Source organism: Symphodus melops (genome assembly GCF_947650265.1).
Source record: "Symphodus melops genome assembly, contig: scaffold_285, whole genome shotgun sequence".
NCBI lineage: Eukaryota > Metazoa > Chordata > Actinopteri > Labriformes > Labridae > Symphodus > Symphodus melops.
In genome coordinates this window covers 1-17,376 of record NW_027636571.1, presented here as the reverse complement: position 1 = coordinate 17,376, position 17,376 = coordinate 1, and the positions used below count along the sequence as shown (strand labels likewise).

General features: G+C 39.4%; 1 protein-coding gene across 1 annotated transcript; it reads left to right on the top strand.

Annotated features, from left to right (window-relative positions):
* Positions 1-2,430: 2,430 nt before the first annotated feature.
* LOC306819351 (sideroflexin-5-like) lies at positions 2,431-17,307 on the top strand (the record flags this gene model as incomplete). Its single annotated transcript, XM_079373135.1, has 11 exons — positions 2,431-2,777; positions 7,317-7,385; positions 7,595-7,672; positions 8,597-8,623; positions 8,732-8,786; positions 8,874-8,899; positions 9,021-9,074; positions 9,305-9,361; positions 16,689-16,754; positions 16,901-16,991; positions 17,192-17,307. Coding segments are annotated over exons 1-11 (696 nt in total), but the record flags the coding sequence as incomplete, so codon positions are not given.
* Positions 17,308-17,376: the final 69 nt, after the last annotated feature.

Sequence of the window (17,376 nt, the reverse complement as noted above, 5' to 3'; positions counted from 1 at the left end):
TGTTGCATCTCAAACTGTTCAGTGTAATGTAAACAAACGTTTCTTCATATATTTATAGTTTAGGAGATTTCAAAATAAAAGCTGTTTCTGCATTAACTGTATGATCCGAAGAAAGACCCTGACTGAAAAGACTCTTACACCCCGACTGAGAAGACCTCCAGACGACCCCGACTGAGGAGACTTCCTGACGACCCCGACTGAGAAGACCTCCAGACGACCCCGACTGAGAAGACCTCCTGACGACCCCGACTGAGAAGACTTCCTGACGACCCCGACTGAGAAGACCTCCAGACGACCCCGACTGAGAAGACCTCCAGACGACCCCGACTGAGGAGACTTCCTGACGACCCCGACTGAGGAGACTTCCTGACGACCCCGACTGAGGAGACTTCCTGACGACCCCGACTGAGGAGACTTCCTGACGACCCCGACTGAGAAGACTTCCTGACGACCCCGACTGAGAAGACTTCCTGACGACCCCGACTGAGAAGACTTCCTGACGACCTCCAGACGACCCCGACTGAGAAGACCTCCAGACGACCCCGACTGAGAAGACTTCCTGACGACCCCGACTGAGAAGACCTCCAGACGACCCCGACTGAGAAGACCTCCAGACGACCCCGACTGAGAAGACCTCCAGACGACCCCGACTGAGAAGACTTCCTGACGACCCCGACTGAGAAGACCTCCAGACGACCCCGACTGAGGAGACTTCCTGACGACCCCGACTGAGAAGACCTCCAGACGACCCCGACTGAGAAGACTTCCTGACGACCCCGACTGAGAAGACCTCCAGACGACCCCGACTGAGGAGACTTCCTGACGACCCCGACTGAGAAGACTTCCTGACGACCCCGACTGAGAAGACCTCCAGACGACCCCGACTGAGAAGACCTCCAGACGACCCCGACTGAGAAGACCACCAGACGACCCCGACTGAGAAGACCTCCAGACGACCCCGACTGAGAAGACCACCAGACGACCCCGACTGAGAAGACCTCCAGACGACCCCGACTGAGAAGACCTCCAGACGACCCCGACTGAGAAGACCTCCAGACGACCCCGACTGAGAAGACCACCAGACGACCCCGACTGAGAAGACCTCCAGACGACCCCGACTGAGAAGACCTCCAGACGACCCCGACTGAGAAGACCTCCAGACGACCCCGACTGAGAAGACCTCCAGACGACCCCGACTGAGAAGACCTCCAGACGACCCCGACTGAGAAGACCTCCAGACGACCCTGTCTGTCCTCATAATGTTGAAATGACGTTCTCTCTGTCTACAGTTCACTTTTGAGTGCAGGAAGAGTGGAGGCAGTAAATAAGTTATTTCTATTGAATACTTTTGTCTTGATCATATATTCTCTAAGGACGAGTTAGTACCACTGTAGCTTCATGCAGTATGATGTTAATAAAGTGCACATGAACCACATTGACTTGTTGTTAGTTTATCAGAGATCAGACACTCTGCATGCAAGCAGTGCTCCATTATCTCCACCAGAGGGTGCTGCTCACCACACAGTTGAAATATGCTGCTTTAGCATGTACCTCTTCCTCTGACACTGCAGAAGGTCTTATTTACACAATCATGTGTTCAGCAGTCTTTCCTGCACAGCGGATCACTTCCTTTTTAGAGCCTCTAGCTTAGCTCCTTGAAAGCAGGTTCACCTTCAGGTTTGTTATGTTGCTGCATTCACTGATACACTGACAAGTTCCCAAAGTTTCCATGGAGCCCCTTGTCTTGACTCTAAGAAAAGCTGAACCCCCCTAGATTCAGAATCTACACTCCCCATGTTTTATGTTTTAACAGGATTTATAAAATATGTGAAAATGTAGATTTGAAAACCAAACAACAGACAGCCTGAGATCTCAGAAGCCCCCTTAGGAAGGCCAGACCCAGGCAGGGAACCAATGGATTGATGTCACCTTATTGAATGTCTTTAATACCTCTCGTTCTAAAACCGAAGCCTCAACCGAGACTTAGACCAGGATCAGACCAGAACCAAGTAAGATCTATAACAATGACTAAATAAATAATGCTAATAATAAATAATGCTAATAATAAATAATGCTAATAATAAATAATGATAATAATAAATAATGATAATAATAAATAATGACAATAATAAATAATGATGATTAGAGAACCTCAGAGAGTAACTTCAGACTGGTTTGTCTGAATGCTTCTCTTTTTGTATTATTCTTTTATCTTTTATTCTTCTTCTCTTTCTTTTATGTGCTGAGCTGAAACACTGGAGTCAAATCAAAGTCTCTCTCTGGGATCTTCAGGAGCCTGCGGTCACTCAGTGATCATGATGCTGTAATGAAAGTGTCCGGGCTGCTGACAGATCTCTGTCTTTATATGCTGCAGGTCATTCACTCTGTTTTAATTGATTCTATCATCAGGAGGAGCAGACATGGTCCTCTCCTCAGGCCACGCCCCTTCACACAATCATTGATTTCAAACAGCGAGCAGCATCAACTGTTATCTCTGTCAAGATCAATCCGAACAGTTATGTAATAGCTTTCACCTGATCGATCATTTGGGATGTGTAGTCATGCGGTTCAACATTAGCAACGCTGATGTCAAGGAGGAGACTACACCTCCCAACAGCCACCGCGACTCGGCGCCTCACTAGTTTCACAGTGACTGTAGTTCGCTCTAGTTGAAGATCCGTTCATGATTCACTTCATTAATAAATAAAGAGTTGACTGTCATGGCGGAGTCTGCAGCTTGTCCTGCTTTCCATCTCGGAGGAGCGCGATACGACCAGGTGAGTGTTCTCTTCAGGTGCGTTCGTTACATTTGCTTTTTACGCTTTTTCGGGGTGAAAAACATCCCCATCCTCTTTTCCTCCTGCTCTCCTCCCCCTCCTCCTGCTGCTCTGGATTGCCACAGTTTGCAGCGAAAGTTGCCTCTAATATGCACTATATAATATATATATGCGATCCGATCTGTTGTTGTGCAACAGAACTTCCTTCTGCTGATGAACTTGGTGATGTGAGAAGTTTTTACTCATGTTGTAGTTTAATCAGATCACAGCAGCACGAAGATCTTCATCATCTCCTCATAGATTTCCCTCTCCGATACTCCGTAAGGGATGCAATCTGTGTTCAATCTGCAGCCAGCAAAGACACGCGCGCACACACACACACATGCACACACACACACTCGCTCACACATACACACACACATACACACACACTCGCTCACACACACACACACACACACACTCGCTCATACATACATGCACACACACACACACACACATTATTCATGTACGCGTACACGCGCACACGCACTACACACACGTGCACACACACACACACACACATTATTCATGTACGCGTACACACGCGCACACGCACGTACACACTCGCTCACACACACACACACACACACACACACACACACACACTCAGCTATCCATGCTGGTCAGTGTGCAGACTGTGCTCTTTCTCTTATTGCACACATGACAGATTTCATGTTTTGAGCTGCTGAATGAAGCTTGAGACTGACTGTAGATAGATAGATAGATAGATAGATAGATAGATACTTTATTGATCCCGAGGGATCCTGTGGTCCAGATGAACAGGATCACTGACACCTATTCATTCATTCACTCAGTCACGTGAACTGGGCTGCACGCTGTGTGTGAGTTTATTGAAACCATAGAAAGGAAATCTTTGACTGGACAGTTTAACCTGAATGCAGGCTTCAAAATAAGTCACCAAACTTTGTGACCTGGAACAGCTGATTCAGATCATCGTCATAGAAACAACAAAACAAACAAAGAGCAGGGGCCAGAGGTCTGGACTACGAAGCTTGTTCCACAGACCAGGGTCTCTCTGGGTGATCTGGCTTCACTAAGCCTGACATCAGAGATCCTGCTTATCAGTCCTATGAAGCTGGTTATCAACCTAGTTACAGAGAGCGCGTTCACATAAAGGGGCGGAGTTATCTTCATTTAGCCAATCACAATCATCACTGAGTCAGCCATCAGCAGATCATCATATCTACAAACTGATCAAAAGATATTAATAATATAAATAAGTTTAAGACAAACAGGCTCAAAGACTAAAGTGACAGAAACATCAGAGAGTATTAAACTGCAGTTTATTATATTTGTTCCAACATTAGTTCATTTAGAAGTGACTGTAATAACTCCTGTTTCTTCTCTGAACTGAACGTGTTGATCTGACTCTTTTATTTAGTGAGTAAAACTGTTTGAGAAGTTCAGCTGCAGCTCTGACCATCACAAGAGCGGCATGGAGACATTAAACATTCATATGAAAATATCATTCAAAGCCAGAAGAAAATATTCATAATTTTACATCTTTAACTAAAATGTTCCGGCACTTTTTCAGTCTCTGTTGAAGGATATCAGTGAAAATTAAAAAGTAACTAAACAGACTATCGTCTAAAATCATGATGGACACATGAAGTGTCCTCCCCCCTCTCCATCAGCTCCAGGAGCTCCACCATCTAAAGATCTGATTGGTCAGTGGGCGGATATTTTACAGTATAAGTTACCTTGGAGATATACCCAGGTAAGAAGAGAACGACCCCCACAATGATGGGAGGGGACAAAATAAACAAAGATGCAAAATGGTCATGAGATCTGTAAAAGTATTTTCCATGAACGAACCAATAAACATCTTGTTTGTTTATGGAGCACCGTCATGTTTTGTTCATCCTCCACAAAGATGGTTATTTATGGTTTCCCTGTTCATCCCTGTCTCTCTGATCGAGTCCTCTGAGGCGTTCTCCAACCTGAGGTTCGGGGTCAGGGACTGATGGAGCTGCTTTTTCAGGTTCTTTCATCAGAGCCATTAAAATGAGGCCAGTTCTTGAATCAGCATAAATCCTGCTCCGAGTGTGTGTTCTCGTTCCTCCGCTCGTTCTCAGCCAGCCTTGTTGTGTAGTCTCCGGGGAGCTGAAACTCATGCATAATTAAAGCCTGCTCCCTCACAGACTCTTCCCCAGCAGCACCCACATATGGCCTGTTAGAATCCTGAGATTAACTGCAGATAGACTCTTTACTTACAGACTTTAGGGGGACTGAAGATTGAACCAGGACCTGGGATCCTGCACAGATCCTTCAAACACAGAGGGCTTTGTTCCAGCCTGTTCCCTGCCTTCATAACGGATGAATGTCTCTGAGGGAAAGTGATTAAAGCAAAAATGTTTCCGTCCAAAGAGATTCTTGGCACAAAGTGCTGCAGGGCCTTTTCACACTGTTTTCACACAAACATGCATGGAATTGGTATTCTGATGAAGACAGCAAGGGGAACAGTGAACAGGAAACAAGGAAGCTCCACCAGCAGCCCAAATCAGCAGTTCGAACCTGCAGACCAAACCAGCAGCTTAAACCAGCAGCTTAAACCAGCAGCTTAAACCAGCAGCTTAAACCAGCAGTTTAAACCAGCAGCTTAAACCAGCAGACCAAACCAGCAGCTTAAACCAGCAGTTTAAACCAGCAGCTTAAACCAGCAGACCAAACCAGCAGCTTAAACCAGCAGCTTAAACCAGCAGCTTAAACCAGCAGTTTAAACCAGCAGCTTAAACCAGCAGACCAAACCAGCAGCTTAAACCAGCAGCTTAAACCAGCAGTTTAAACCAGCAGCTTAAACCAGCAGACCAAACCAGCAGCTTAAACCAGCAGCTTAAACCAGCAGCTTAAACTAGCAGTTTAAACCAGCAGCTTAAACCAGCAGTTTAAACCAGCAGCTTAAACCAGCAGCCCAAACCAGCAGCTTAAACCAGCATCTTAAACCAGCAGCTTAAACCAGCAGCTTAAATCAGCAGCTTAAACCAGCAGCTTAAACCAGCAGCTTAAACCAGCAGTTTAAACCAGCAGCTTAAACCAGCAGACCAAACCAGCAGCTTAAACCAGCAGCTTAAACCAGCAGCTTAAACTAGCAGTTTAAACCAGCAGCTTAAACCAGCAGACCAAACCAGCAGCTTAAACCAGCAGCTCAAACCAGCAGCTCAAACCAGCAGCTCAAACCAGCAGCTCAAACCAGCAGCTTAAACCAGCAGCTCAAACCAGCAGCTCAAACCAGCAGCTTAAACCAGCAGCTCAAACCAGCAGCCCAAACCAGCAGCTTAAACCAGAAATTTAAACCAGCAGCCCAAACCAGCAGCTTAAACCAGCATCTTAAACCAGCAGCCCAAACCCGCAATTTAAACCAGCAGCTTAAACCAGCAGCTTAAACCAGAAATTTAAACCAGCAGCCCAAACCAGCAATTTAAACCAGCAGCTTAAACCAGAAATTTAAACCAGCAGCCCAAACCAGAAATTTAAACCAGCAGCCCAAACCAGCAGCTTTAACCAGCAGCTCAAACCAGCAGCTTAAACCAGCAGCTTAAAGCAGAAATTTAAACCAGCAGCTCAAACCAGCAGCTCAAACCAGCAGCTTAAACCAGCAGCTCCAACCAGCAGCTTAAAGCAGAAATTTAAACCAGCAGCTCAAACCAGCAATTTAAACCAGCAGCCCAAACCAGCAATTTAAACCAGCAGCCCAAACCAGCAATTTAAACCAGCAGCCCAAACCAGCAGCTTAAACCAGCAGCTCAAACCAGCAGCTTAAACCAGCAGCCCAAACTAGCAATTTAAACCAGCAGCCCAAACCAGCAGCTTAAACCAGCAGCCCAAACTAGCAATTTAAACCAGCAGCCCAAACCAGCAATTTAAACCAGCAGCCCAAACCAGCAGTTTAAACCAGCAGCTTAAACCAGCAGCTTAAACCAGCAGCCCAAACCAGCAGTTTAAACCAGCAGTTTAAACCAGCAGCTTAAACCAGCAGCTTAAACCAGCAGCCCAAACCAGCAGTTTAAACCAGCAATTTAAACCAGCAGCTTAAACCAGCAGCTTAAACCAGCAGCTTAAACCAGCAGCTTAAACCAGCAGTTTAAACCAGCAGCTTAAACCAGCAGCTTAAACCAGCATCTTAAACCAGCAGCTTAAATCAGCAGCTTAAACCAGCAGCTACTAAAGTGCTGCTGGTTTAAATGGAACTGATCAAAGACTTTTTAGTTCAAAGTTCAAGTCAGAGAGAAATTTGAAGTTTGAGTTGTTCAGAAACATTTTGTTGGATCAAAGATTTTGTGATTGATTTGTTTCTTTTTAACCATTTTACAGTCTGTGTTCATGACGGACATATTAAAGAGAATCATTTAAACAGACTTGTTCCAGGATGAACCGGGTTAGAATCTGTTGTTTTCATTGTCCACGTTGAATTCGCTGTCTTCAGGGGACTTCAGCTTCACATTTATGAAGGATGCTCTTTGTGTTTGTCATCTTCTTCAGGGTTCATTCTTTGGACGGTTGAGGCACTTCATGTCCATCATCGACCCGAGCACGCTGTTTGTGTCAGAGGTAACGTCTCCATCGCTATTAAATATAAAAACTCTGTATCGTAGTTTCACTAGGAACATGGACACCATAAATACAAAGGTAGAGACACAGTGATTTAAAGCAACATTTACATGACTTCATATAGATGTAATAACATCTTATTTCCAGTGAGATAATGTTTCTCTCATTCAGTCAGACCCTCACACTCTATTCTTTTTCTCTGTTTGTAGAAACAGCTGAAAGAAAGCATCAAACTTCTGGACGACTACAAACATGGCTCCCTTCCTCCTGGAGTCTCTGATCCCCAGGTGAGGTTCACTTTGTCCACTAAAGTGTGATGAGCTGATCCTGAAGCCTGTAAATGTTCACTGTGATATCAGGTCATCAGTTCATGCTGTTCATGATTAACTGAATTTTAGAGTTAATGTTCACCAGTCGGATTCAGTAAGAACATATACGTCAGGTTTTTACTAAGACACTAGATGTGACATCTTAAGACACCAGGATGACTTTGAAAACTTTAAATGACACAAAATCTATAAACACACTTATTTTTCAAATATCAAAGGGCTTTTCTTGTCATCACGTCATTTAAAGAGCTGCTGTGTTTAAGTATCACTGCGGCTACATCTTTAGAAAGCTGTGATTCTTGTGACTCCGACCATGTTAACCATTTCAAGCTCCATCCACAGGTCAGAATATTCCAACACAAACGCCCCTGCTGCATCAACAAGAGTCCATGATCCCGATCCAGGACAAACACTGACTGATTCAATAAATTCTATACTCATTCATGCACTCTGAACGTTTGATTGGCACCTCAATGGACCAATCATGGCGTTCCATTCAATGTTTGTAGGCCACTGTAGCCAGTGAGAGCCTGAGTAGAAACAGGACACTTTTTCTCTCTCCCCTCCGTGGTCGTAATCACACCTGATACTGACGTGGGAGTTAAAAAACGAGAGAGAACAGATTTACTGAGGTCAGCTGACTGGAGCTAGTGGAAGTGATTTCACGTCATTAAAAGGTCATAAAACCTGGAGCCTAAACCAGCAGCTCCACCAGCAGCTAAGAAGTTAAATGTTCTGATAATCCTTTTTTAAATGAATGTCCCTCTAAGAAATTAAAAACATGACCACTGATGGTAAACGTTTACTGGCTGAACAAACGTGTGCTCAGCTCTGATGATTAACTACCGTTCTCATCCTTCACTGCCCGGCTCACCTGTGCAGCTGTGGGAAGCCCAGAAGATCAAGCAGGTAAGTGATCCACCTGTCATACATCATGTCAGGTGAAATGCACCTCCATACAGTAAAGCCTGTGGGCTGGTGGCAGCATGAGGATGATGCCTTGCTCTCTGCACGCAGGCCATCATTCATCCTGACACAGGAGAGAAGATCTTCATGCCATTTCGAATGTCAGGTACGACCTCACATGAAGATCTTTGATCAACTTCCCACCATTTCTCTTCATTTCTTTTCTCTGAAAATCATCTCTTGGCTTGTGCAGGTTATGTCCCATTTGGAACACCAATTGTAAGTGTCATAAAAAAAATCATACATTCGATCTTGGCTGCTCATGCTCATGTTTGGGAACAGATGAGACTTTGGACTTATTTTACCCAGAAATAAGCTCTTATTCCCTGGTCTCATTTAGGTCATCGGCCTTCTCCTCCCAAACCAGACAGTGCTGTCTACCATTATATGGCAGGTAAACAACCAATGTACTGAAAATCATTGCTTTTCTTGTTAACTGTCTGCGAAGCACGTTTTACACCAACATGCAGATGTTGGCCACATCTTAAGACAAGAGCAATAAAGAGGTCATCTGTTTGCTGCATTCTACGTGCCGTTGCTTTAAGAGGACATCAGGGACAAGAAGTGTCTCCCTCTCTATCTTCCTTTAACCCTAACCCCTATGTCCTTTATTCTTTCCTACAGTGGCTTAATCAGAGTCACAATGCCTGTGTAAATTATGCAAACCGCAACGCCACCAAGGTACACCCGATTTATAGATCTCACCATCAACACCATGTACAGTATAGAGATATTAACACCACATATAGAGACATTAACACCATGTATAGAGACATTAACACCATGTATAGAGATATTAACACCATGTATAGAGACATTAACACCATGTATAGAGACATTAACACCATGTATAGAGACATTAACACCACGTATAGAGACATTAACACCATGTATAGAGACATTAACACCACATATAGAGACATTAACACCATGTATAGAGATATTAACACCATGTATAGAGACATTAACACCATGTATAGAGACATTAACACCATGTATAGAGACATTAACACCACATATAGAGATATTAACACCATGTATAGAGACATTACCACCATGTATAGAGACATTAACACCACATATAGAGACATTAACACCACATATAGAGATATTAACACCATGTATAGAGACATTAACACCACATAGAGACATTAACACCATGTATAGAGACATTAACACCATGTATAGAGACATTAACACCACATATAGAGATATTAACACCATGTATAGAGACATTAACACCACATAGAGATATTAACACCATGTATAGAGACATTAACACCACATAGAGACATTAACACCATGTATAGAGATATTAACACCATGTATAGAGACATTAACACCATGTATAGAGACATTAACACCATGTATAGAGACATTAACACCATGTATAGAGATATTAACACCATGTATAGAGACATTAACACCACATATAGAGACATTAACACCATGTATAGAGACATTAACACCATGTATAGAGACATTAACACCACATATAGAGATATTAACACCATGTATAGAGACATTAACACCATGTATAGAGACATTAACACCATGTATAGAGACATTAACACCACATATAGAGACATTAACACCATGTATAGAGATATTAACACCACATATAGAGACATTAACACCATGTATAGAGATATTAACACCACATATAGAGACATTAACACCATGTATAGAGACATTAACACCATGTATAGAGATATTAACACCACATATAGAGATATTAACACCATGTATAGAGACATTAACACCACATAGAGACATTAACACCATGTATAGAGACATTAACACCATGTATAGAGACATTAACACCACATATAGAGATATTAACACCATGTATAGAGACATTAACACCACATAGAGATATTAACACCATGTATAGAGACATTAACACCACATAGAGACATTAACACCATGTATAGAGATATTAACACCATGTATAGAGACATTAACACCATGTATAGAGACATTAACACCATGTATAGAGACATTAACACCATGTATAGAGATATTAACACCATGTATAGAGACATTAACACCACATATAGAGACATTAACACCATGTATAGAGACATTAACACCATGTATAGAGACATTAACACCACATATAGAGATATTAACACCATGTATAGAGACATTAACACCATGTATAGAGACATTAACACCATGTATAGAGACATTAACACCACATATAGAGACATTAACACCATGTATAGAGATATTAACACCACATATAGAGACATTAACACCATGTATAGAGATATTAACACCACATATAGAGACATTAACACCATGTATAGAGACATTAACACCATGTATAGAGACATTAACACCACATATAGAGATATTAACACCATGTATAGAGACATTAACACCATGTATAGAGACATTAACACCATGTATAGAGACATTAACACCATGTATAGAGATATTAACACCACATATAGAGACATTAACACCATGTATAGAGACATTAACACCATGTATAGAGACATTAACACCACATATAGAGATATTAACACCACATATAGAGACATTAACACCATGTATAGAGACATTAACACCATGTATAGAGACATTAACACCATGTATAGAGACATTAACACCATGTATAGAGACATTAACACCACATATGGAGATATTAACACCACATATAGAGATATTAACACCATGTATAGAGACATTAACACCATGTATAGAGACATTAACACCATGTATAGAGACATTAACACCACATATAGAGACATTAACACCATGTATAGAGACATTAACACCATGTATAGAGACATTAACACCATGTATAGAGACATTAACACCACGTATAGAGACATTAACACCATGTATAGAGACATTAACACCATGTATAGAGACATTAACACCATGTATAGAGACATTAACACCACATATAGAGACATTAACACCATGTATAGAGACATTAACACCATGTATAGAGATATTAACACCACATATAGAGACATTAACACCACATATAGAGACATTAACACCACATATAGAGACATTAACACCATGTATAGAGACATTAACACCATGTATAGAGATATTAACACCACATATAGAGACATTAACACCATGTATAGAGATATTAACACCACATATAGAGACATTAACACCATGTATAGAGATATTAACACCACATATAGAGACATTAACACCATGTATAGAGATATTAACACCACATATAGAGACATTAACACCACATATAGAGACATTAACACCACATATAGAGACATTAACACCATGTATAGAGACATTAACACCATGTATAGAGATATTAACACCACATATAGAGACATTAACACCATGTATAGAGATATTAACACCACATATAGAGACATTAACACCATGTATAGAGACATTAACACCATGTATAGAGATATTAACACCACATATAGAGACATTAACACCATGTATAGAGATATTAACACCATGTATAGAGACATTAACACCATGTATAGAGACATTAACACCATGTATAGAGATATTAACACCACATATAGAGACATTAACACCATGTATAGAGACATTAACACCATGTATAGAGATATTAACACCACATATAGAGACATTAACACCACATATAGAGACATTAACACCATGTATAGAGACATTAACACCATGTATAGAGATATTAACACCATGTATAGAGATATTAACACCACATATAGAGACATTAACACCATGTATAGAGACATTAACACCATGTATAGAGACATTAACACCATGTATAGAGACATTAACACCATGTATAGAGATATTAACACCATGTATAGAGACATTAACACCATGTATAGAGACATTAACACCATGTATAGAGACATTAACACCATGTATAGAGACATTAACACCATGTATAGAGACATTAACACCACATATAGAGACATTAACACCATGTATAGAGACATTAACACCATGTATAGAGACATTAACACCATGTATAGAGACATTAACACCATGTATAGAGACATTAACACCACATATAGAGACATTAACACCACATATAGAGACATTAACACCACATATAGAGACATTAACAGCACATATAGAGACATTAACACCACATATAGAGACATTAACACCACATATAGAGACATTAACACCACATATAGAGATATTAACACCACATATAGAGACATTAACACCACATATAGAGACATTAACACCACATATAGAGACATTAACACCACATATAGAGACATTAACACCACATATAGAGACATTAACACCACATATAGAGACATTAACACCACATATAGAGACATTAACACCATGTATAGAGACATTAACACCACATATAGAGACATTAACACCACATATAGAGACATTAACACCACATATAGAGATATTAACACCATGTATAGAGACATTAACACCATGTATAGAGACATTAACACCATGTATAGAGATATTAACACCACATATAGAGACATTAACACCATGTATAGAGACATTAACACCATGTATAGAGATATTAACACCATGTATAGAGATATTAACACCATGTATAGAGACATTAACACCACATATAGAGACATTAACACCACATATAGAGACATTAACACCATGTATAGAGATATTAACACCATGTATAGAGATATTAACACCATGTATAGAGACATTAACACCACATATAGAGACATTAACACCACATATAGAGATATTAACACCACATATAGAGACATTAACACCACATATAGAGACATTAACACCACATATAGAGACATTAACACCACATATAGAGACATTAACACCATGTATAGAGACATTAACACCACATATAGAGACATTAACACCACATATAGAGACATTAACACCACATATAGAGACATTAACACCACATATAGAGATATTAACACCATGTATAGAGACATTAACACCATGTATAGAGACATTAACACCAGGTATAGAGATATTAACACCACATATAGAGACATTAACACCATGTATAGAGACATTAACACCATGTATAGAGACATTAACACCATGTATAGAGATATTAACACCATGTATAGAGATATTAACACCATGTATAGAGACATTAACACCACATATAGAGACATTAACACCACATATAGAGACATTAACACCATGTATAGAGATATTAACACCATGTATAGAGATATTAACACCATGTATAGAGACATTAACACCACATATAGAGACATTAACACCACATATAGAGACATTAACACCATGTATAGAGATATTAACACCATGTATAGAGACATTAACACCATGTATAGAGATATTAACACCATGTATAGAGATATTAACACCATGTATAGAGACATTAACACCACATATAGAGACATTAACACCACATATAGAGATATTAACACCATGTATAGAGATATTAACACCATGTATAGAGACATTAACACCACATATAGAGACATTAACACCATGTATAGAGATATTAACACCATGTATAGAGACATTAACACCACATATAGAGACATTAACACCATGTATAGAGATATTAACACCATGTATAGAGACATTAACACCACATATAGAGACATTAACACCACATATAGAGACATTAACACCATGTATAGAGACATTAACACCATGTATAGAGATATTAACACCACATATAGAGACATTAACACCATGTATAGAGATATTAACACCATGTATAGAGACATTAACACCATGTATAGAGACATTAACACCATGTATAGAGATATTAACACCACATATAGAGACATTAACACCATGTATAGAGACATTAACACCATGTATAGAGATATTAACACCACATATAGAGACATTAACACCACATATAGAGACATTAACACCATGTATAGAGACATTAACACCATGTATAGAGATATTAACACCATGTATAGAGATATTAACACCACATATAGAGACATTAACACCATGTATAGAGACATTAACACCATGTATAGAGACATTAACACCATGTATAGAGACATTAACACCATGTATAGAGATATTAACACCATGTATAGAGACATTAACACCATGTATAGAGACATTAACACCATGTATAGAGACATTAACACCATGTATAGAGACATTAACACCATGTATAGAGACATTAACACCACATATAGAGACATTAACACCATGTATAGAGACATTAACACCATGTATAGAGACATTAACACCATGTATAGAGACATTAACACCATGTATAGAGACATTAACACCACATATAGAGACATTAACACCACATATAGAGACATTAACACCACATATAGAGACATTAACACCACATATAGAGACATTAACACCACATATAGAGACATTAACACCACATATAGAGATATTAACACCACATATAGAGACATTAACACCATGTATAGAGACATTAACACCACATATAGAGACATTAACACCACATATAGAGACATTAACACCACATATAGAGACATTAACACCACATATAGAGACATTAACACCACATATAGAGACATTAACACCACATATAGAGACATTAACACCATGTATAGAGACATTAACACCACATATAGAGACATTAACACCACATATAGAGACATTAACACCACATATAGAGATATTAACACCATGTATAGAGACATTAACACCATGTATAGAGACATTAACACCATGTATAGAGATATTAACACCACATATAGAGACATTAACACCATGTATAGAGACATTAACACCATGTATAGAGATATTAACACCATGTATAGAGATATTAACACCATGTATAGAGACATTAACACCACATATAGAGACATTAACACCACATATAGAGACATTAACACCATGTATAGAGATATTAACACCATGTATAGAGATATTAACACCATGTATAGAGACATTAACACCACATATAGAGACATTAACACCACATATAGAGATATTAACACCACATATAGAGACATTAACACCACATATAGAGACATTAACACCACATATAGAGACATTAACACCACATATAGAGACATTAACACCATGTATAGAGACATTAACACCACATATAGAGACATTAACACCACATATAGAGACATTAACACCACATATAGAGACATTAACACCACATATAGAGATATTAACACCATGTATAGAGACATTAACACCATGTATAGAGACATTAACACCAGGTATAGAGATATTAACACCACATATAGAGACATTAACACCATGTATAGAGACATTAACACCATGTATAGAGACATTAACACCATGTATAGAGATATTAACACCATGTATAGAGATATTAACACCATGTATAGAGACATTAACACCACATATAGAGACATTAACACCACATATAGAGACATTAACACCATGTATAGAGATATTAACACCATGTATAGAGATATTAACACCATGTATAGAGACATTAACACCACATATAGAGACATTAACACCACATATAGAGACATTAACACCATGTATAGAGACATTAACACCATGTATAGAGACATTAACACCATGTATAGAGATATTAACACCATGTATAGAGATATTAACACCATGTATAGAGACATTAACACCACATATAGAGACATTAACACCACATATAGAGATATTAACACCATGTATAGAGATATTAACACCATGTATAGAGACATTAACACCACATATAGAGACATTAACACCATGTATAGAGATATTAACACCATGTATAGAGACATTAACACCACATATAGAGACATTAACACCATGTATAGAGATATTAACACCATGTATAGAGACATTAACACCACATATAGAGACATTAACACCACATATAGAGATATTAACACCATGTATAGAGATATTAACACCATGTATAGAGACATTAACACCATGTATAGAGACATTAACACCATGTATAGAGACATTAACACCATGTATAGAGATATTAACACCATGTATAGAGACATTAACACCATGTATAGAGATAATAACACCATGTATAGAGATACAACATTATATTTGTTTTTGATGTTATATAACGGTATGACAGTATTTTCCTTGTCCTATTCAGCCTACACCCACTTCAAAGTTTCTTCAAGGTTATGTAGGAGCGGTGACCAGCGCTGTTTCCATTGCAGTGAGTGGCAACATCAATATCCTCTCTCTGGATACTATTGGGTTTTACTATTGACTGCTGCGTGAGCATCTTTGATATACTGGATAGATAGATTATGTGATGATGCCTTAAATTAAATGTCTTTTTTTTTACCCACAAAAAAATAGGTGGGACTTAACGTCCTGATCCAGAAGGCCAACCAGCTGAGCCCTGCCACCAGAATGGTCATACAGAGATTAGTCCCGTTCCCCGCTGTAGGTTAGTTTTTAAAGGAGCCAATGGGTCATAGAGAATGTGCCCCCTGCTGGTGAAAATATTAACACACATGTGATACAGTGCTTGTCTCTGTGGGTGAGATTAAACGATAAAAGGATAAGTTCTTTATTTAAATCAGGGCCTTCATTTCACTTCTTCATCAGCAGTTCTTCAGAAACAGGTCTTTTTCTCTCTGTCTTCAGCGAGTGCTAACATCTGTAACGTTGGCCTGATGAGACACAATGAGCTGTCTGAGGGTATTGACGTGATGGACAATAATGGGAACGTGGTTGGATCCTCCAAAATTGCTGCAAGACATGTAAGCATGAGATCTCACACTCAGCATATTGGAATAACTTTCTATGTTTATAGTCTGAAGCTCTAATTC